The sequence below is a fragment of the Embiotoca jacksoni genome, unplaced genomic scaffold (assembly GCF_022577435.1).
Source record: "Embiotoca jacksoni isolate LCO1_2020_lvr unplaced genomic scaffold, fEmbJac1.0.p SCAF_2, whole genome shotgun sequence".
Taxonomy (NCBI): Eukaryota; Metazoa; Chordata; class Actinopteri; family Embiotocidae; genus Embiotoca; species Embiotoca jacksoni.
Window position 1 is genome coordinate 10681808 of NW_027185340.1, and position 5394 is coordinate 10687201.

The 5394-nt window shown below is 47.1% G+C and overlaps 1 protein-coding gene across 1 annotated transcript; it reads right to left on the minus strand.

Annotated features, from left to right (window-relative positions):
* Positions 1-749: 749 nt before the first annotated feature.
* tpt1 (tumor protein, translationally-controlled 1) lies at positions 750-4769 on the minus strand. Its single transcript, XM_069154513.1, has 6 exons — positions 4660-4769; positions 3874-3947; positions 1913-2097; positions 1636-1741; positions 1380-1496; positions 750-1263 (listed from the first exon to the last, which is right to left on the minus strand). Exons 1-6 carry the CDS (start codon positions 4685-4687, stop codon positions 1261-1263), a joined length of 513 nt encoding a protein of 170 aa, XP_069010614.1. The 5' UTR covers positions 4688-4769; the 3' UTR covers positions 750-1260.
* Positions 4770-5394: the final 625 nt, after the last annotated feature.

Here is a 5394-nt window from a genome sequence, read left to right on the forward strand (position 1 = left end):
GATTTCTCTGCAGAAGCTCCGCTGAAGGCGTCACAGCACAAACACTTTCCCAACAAAACTCGCTTCATCAATAAAAGTAACTCCTCCAGTCAGCAACTCTTTAACCTCTCGCCGTCAAAACAAACCACAACAAATTTCTGTAAAGTAGTCTGTAAAGTCACAGGAAGTAAATACATTAAAAAAATAAATAAATCATGCAGTATTTTTAAAAAAATATTCTCTCAAGTTTGCGATTTTTCCACAATTTTTTGATTAACGTCACATTTCTTTCCAAGAGGATGACACACAAGTTTGTACTCAAAACTATTGGAAGTAAATTAGGACCTTTGGTAGAACCGGGACTCATGTCAGCAACACGTATTGGGGGGGGGGGGGCAGCAGCGAAGAGAAGTATAGCAATGGGATTTTGGTGTTGGCATTAATAAAAGCTCAAATATTAAAATCGACCTTTTGTCATGTTGGGAGGACTTGAAGCCCGAACATTACACCGATAGCATTTCTTCTGAAAAGTACCTGCGACTGACGGGGAGTAATTTAAAAACTCAAAAGAGATGCGCGTGACAAAATCTAATGTCAGTGAAGGCATCTCTGTGGAACAGGACAGGTTACAGATCGGCGGTCGAAAGGGTGGAAAATCTGAAACGGCCTTTTTAGGGGAACGGATTGGATCTAAAACTCAAAACTATTTTTTTTTTTTTTAGTATCGTTCACAACCACAGAAAATGCCCAAAATACAGAAAAACAAAAAGTAGTTGTACGTGATTTTATTTTCACACTTCAAAATTAAACCAGAATTTTTTTGTTTTGTCGTCCGGGGAATCTTATTTAATGCAGCCGTGAACCCCCCCCCCCCCCCGACGCCTAAAGACGCCGGGGGGGGGTTTCAACTCGTATGGATCTAAAATGCAAGACAGAATAAAAAATAAATCATCTTCTTTCAATCGTAGCGTCTCTCACTGTCCTGACGTTTATTTTCAATCACAAAAACAAAAATCAAATCACAGCAAAAGCCAAGGAGGAAAAAAAAAAAAAAAAAAAAAAAAAGAGCAGTTAAAAACTGTAGCCGGGGACCGATCGCGTTTGATTCCCCCCCTCCCCCCCGCTTGGGGAGCGGTGCCGTGAGCCAAAATGTGAATGGATTGGAAATATTGGACAAGAATGATCCGCTCAGACATGATGCAAAAAAATCCTTCTGTCTGCTTTAGGGGGCCGTTTGGGAAGCAGCAGTCAAGTCGACCAGCAGATGTACTTTTCGGGTAATTACTGTAAGAAAGAGGAACACGCGTTATACATCGAAACGTCCGGATGAAATATATTATCCAACTAAAACACATTTTCAAATCCTCCATCTTTCTTCGCGATGTGCGGAGTATACTTACGCATTTCTCAACAATTAGACCGTCTTTGAAGAAGAGCATGAACGGTGTGATCTCGTCCTCGCGGTAGTCCAGCAGGGCCACCATGCCGTCTGATGACATAGAATTACCGGTGTAGAACTGCAGGGAAACCGACGGGGAAGAAGGAAAAAAAAACAACAACAAAAAAAACCGGTCAACAAAACGAGAAAACGAGCGCCGAACGGAGAGTCGCGGCGGCCGGTTTGTGAAGTATCCCGGCTCGACTCTTCATAGCTACCTGGTAGTTCTTGATGTTTGATATGATCTTCTTGACTTCCTTTTGGACTTCGGTGGTGAATTTCTCCACTCTCTCCGGGTTGCTTTCTTGCAGCTTGGACTTGATGCTGGACACACAAAGAGTGACGGTTCGTCGTCGGGGGAAAGAAGCACCGCCAGTACAAATAACCTAAACTCCAGCTACTTTGTTGACGCCGTCTACGGGGCCAGGACGTAAATCAATTCTAAATTGGGAGCGTTTGGTCTCGGCGGCTCGAGCCTCCAGCGCCGATACTCACAGCTTCACGTAGTCTTTGATGTGACTCAGGTACGTCTTCTTGTCGTAGGCCGCCTCCCTGAGGGCGTGGTTGAGGATGATGTCCACGCCGGAGACGCTCGTCGACTCGGAAGACTCGACCTGCTCTTCGGCGGAGGCGTTGGCTGAAATCAAGGCGTCGTCGAACCCCTCTTTCCTGATGACGACCTGGACGCGCGAAGCGAAGAGAAGAGAAGCAGAGTGCGTTCCAAATTTAAAAGAAGCCGGAAACCGAAGCCGGTTTCAATCGAAATTTGAACATTTCGCGTCCGCGGGCCAAATGCCGACCGGACATTGGGACTCCTGCGTCCCTGTTTACAGAGGCGAAATCGGAACGAGCGGTTCAACAAGCGTCATGTCGGCGCCGCGGCTTCTCAAACTCGGGATTCCACTTCAATATTAAAAATCTATAGGGACAGAGAGCGCCAACCGGCGGGACCCCGCCGCCGCCGCCGCCGCCTGCGGGTTCGGCCGGCGCGAGGGACGACCGGAGGCTTTGAGGTGACTCGGCCGAGGCCGACGGTCACGCGGCAAACATTTGGGGGAAGCGTTCCGACTTCGTGATCTCAAATTTCCACGCCGATGGAAATGGGGAGTTCCCGCGCGGGTCGGTTTAGGCGGGACTCGACTCGACCCGACCCGACTCGTCTCCGCCACTCGTCCCGACGGCGGTGACGTCGCCGCGCGAAAGCGACGTCTTTCGCGTCCGCCGGACGGTTCGTCAGAAGCTTGACGAGGACGCTCGAGACGTAACGCCGGGACGAGTGAAAGCTCCGGCAGCTGAGCGCGCAGATTTGTTCGAGCGTCGCCTTGTTTGTGAGGAAACGAGAAGTTTGCGTGAAATTCTGCGAGTTAAAAAAAACAACAACGACCTGCCCTTTCCGCCGGAGGGCAGATTTGGGGAAGACGGCCGGGGAACAAAAACAACAACAATAACAACAACAACAAAACAAAACACGTATAATTTTATTAGTGGTCTGATTATCCTTCGACTTGTTTTCGTAAAGCAGGACGCTGGAAAGAAGAAGTGTACTAAACTTTATCTGCATTAAACCCCGACGAACTGCGTCTTCAGACGACTTTTTTTTTGTGTGCTTTATGTCGACATCTCCCTTTAGAAAGACGTGTCTATCTTCTGCTGTGCCAACAGCAGATCAGGTTCGTCTCGGTTTCCACACGGAGGAATTTTCCATGACACACCTACGTCCCACGGTTGACACGGCTTGGTTTGTGGGTGTGTGTGGGGGGGAGGAGGGGGGGAGAGTGTCCCAGCTCGCTTTGGGGGGAAGGCAGGGTTCACCCCGGACAGGTCGCCGGTCCACCGCAGGGACAACACAGAGACAGACAGCAACAAAAGACCATTCGCGCTCTCATTCGCAAACAACGCCGACCGCCGAGCCGCTGGAAAGGTGAAAATGAGTAATTGCCACGATGTTATTACGTTTAACAAAAGCGCGACAACCAGCGCTTACTTCAAAAAGTACAAGTCGCGTTTCTGCATTTTGTGTCTTACAAACCAACTTTTGATTTTTGTAAAATACCCCTCCTTGTCTTCCTCAGATTTTTTTTTTTTACTTCTTTTCAATGTTTTTCCTTTCCTATCGTTTAATCAAGGACGATACACGGACACTTCGTTTCCTGTAATTACTCTAGAAGTCTGTGCCTTACAAAAAAAAAGGTCCGAACCAAACAACTGCGGTTGTGAAAGCACCCCTGGTGTTTTCACTTTTCTGATGTGTGCCAACGACCAGCAGATCACAAACACCTTCATATTAATTATACTTGAGAGACAGTTGGGGGGGGGTGGTGGGGGGGGCACTCTGGGTCAAGTGGTGAATCGTCCTCTTCAGTACGGCCTATCATTTAGCAAACCACGAAGGGGGAAAAAAAAAAAAAAAAAAAACTATCTTCAGAGACATTCATCTCCATCTACCACGAACTCACCTTTCCTTCAACTTCGTAGAAGATCCCGTTTTCCGATTCTTTCATTTTGAAGCTATCCGAGAACATCTCATCACCTGGAAAAAGAGGGGACACAAAAAAAAAGAAAAGAAAAAGAAGCATTTTGAGTTTGAGACCGGACAAACATCTGGCTGCGGGATGGAGGTTAAGGATCACATGCAGCGGGCCAGCGAGCGAGCGGAAGTGAAAACGGATTACGAGTCAGGGTCTAACGTGGGTTTTTTTTTTTTTTTTTAGGAATTGAATAAACAGAATACATATAATATATATATTAAAAAAAAAAAAAAAAAAAAGGGGCCCGCGATCTGCCGGGACAAAACTAACACCGCAGCTAACAGCTACATGATGATGATGGTGGGGTTACTTCACCGTTACATTAATATCCTTAAAAAAAAAAAAATAAACTCCCCGATCCGTATTTACATCGACCCGCGCACTTTCCCACTTTTTAAAACAAACTTTCCAACAGTTTAAAAAAAAAAAAAAAACAACCCCACGACCGACAAAGCTGTGAAGCCGCGTACCGGCTAGCCAGCAGGGCGGCTAACAACCGAGACGTTTCCATCGTCTCCGGTTAGCATGTGGCTAACAGCTAAGTTCCGATCCATGACAACACGAGTTAGCTCGCTTTTAGCATCCCGTCTCGGCTACAACGTCCCAAACACGGGGCCGAAAAAAAAAAAAACCCCAAAAAACACATAAACCCGGCAGCGACAGAGCGGCGCTCCTCGGTAAACGCGTGCGGAACCTCAAATCCCGTTGACTCACCGCTGATCATGCACTTGTAGATGATCATTTTGGCCGCTTTAGGTGTTGTATCTTCCGGAGACGAGAGAGGAGGCCGACCGCTCAAACTGCACGGGAGAGGAAAAAGACCGATCAGGCCGCGAGGCACCGCATTTACGTCCTGCTGACGTCACCGCGGGTCGCCCTCCCGCGCTCTGCTGCCGCTCTTGACGCGGTGGCCTGAATGCGGTACTGCACCCGCATTGTCCGTCCGCTCTTAAAAGACGCCGCAGCATAGACGCAAAGATTAAAAGTAGTGGTGGAGCGCAGCCAAGTACGTTTACTTCAATTAATACAAGTTCGAAGTACCTGTACTTTGTCTGGCCGTTTTATGCAGCTTTATACTTCCACTTCACTACAAATAATATCGCTGTCAAGTGAAAAACATGCATCTCCAAATATGGTAAATTCGATTTTTTTTTTTCCCCCTGATAAATTGAAGGATGAAATATGTCTTTAGGGGCTTAGAAACTAATTGTTTATTTACAAGAAAAAAATATTTAAAAACACTCTTGGATTTGCAGGAAAATGTCCCAAAGCTGAAAATATGGTTTGTGGTTCTCACAGGACAAGTAATGCCGCAAACGCGTGACGATCTCGAGCCGTCCACTAGTGGTCGGGTCTCCCAGAATGGATGTTAAACCGCCGCAGGTCTGAATAGCATCGGGAAGTCTGACGTACCAAACAAAGATAAACATGAAACGCCAGAACCGTCCA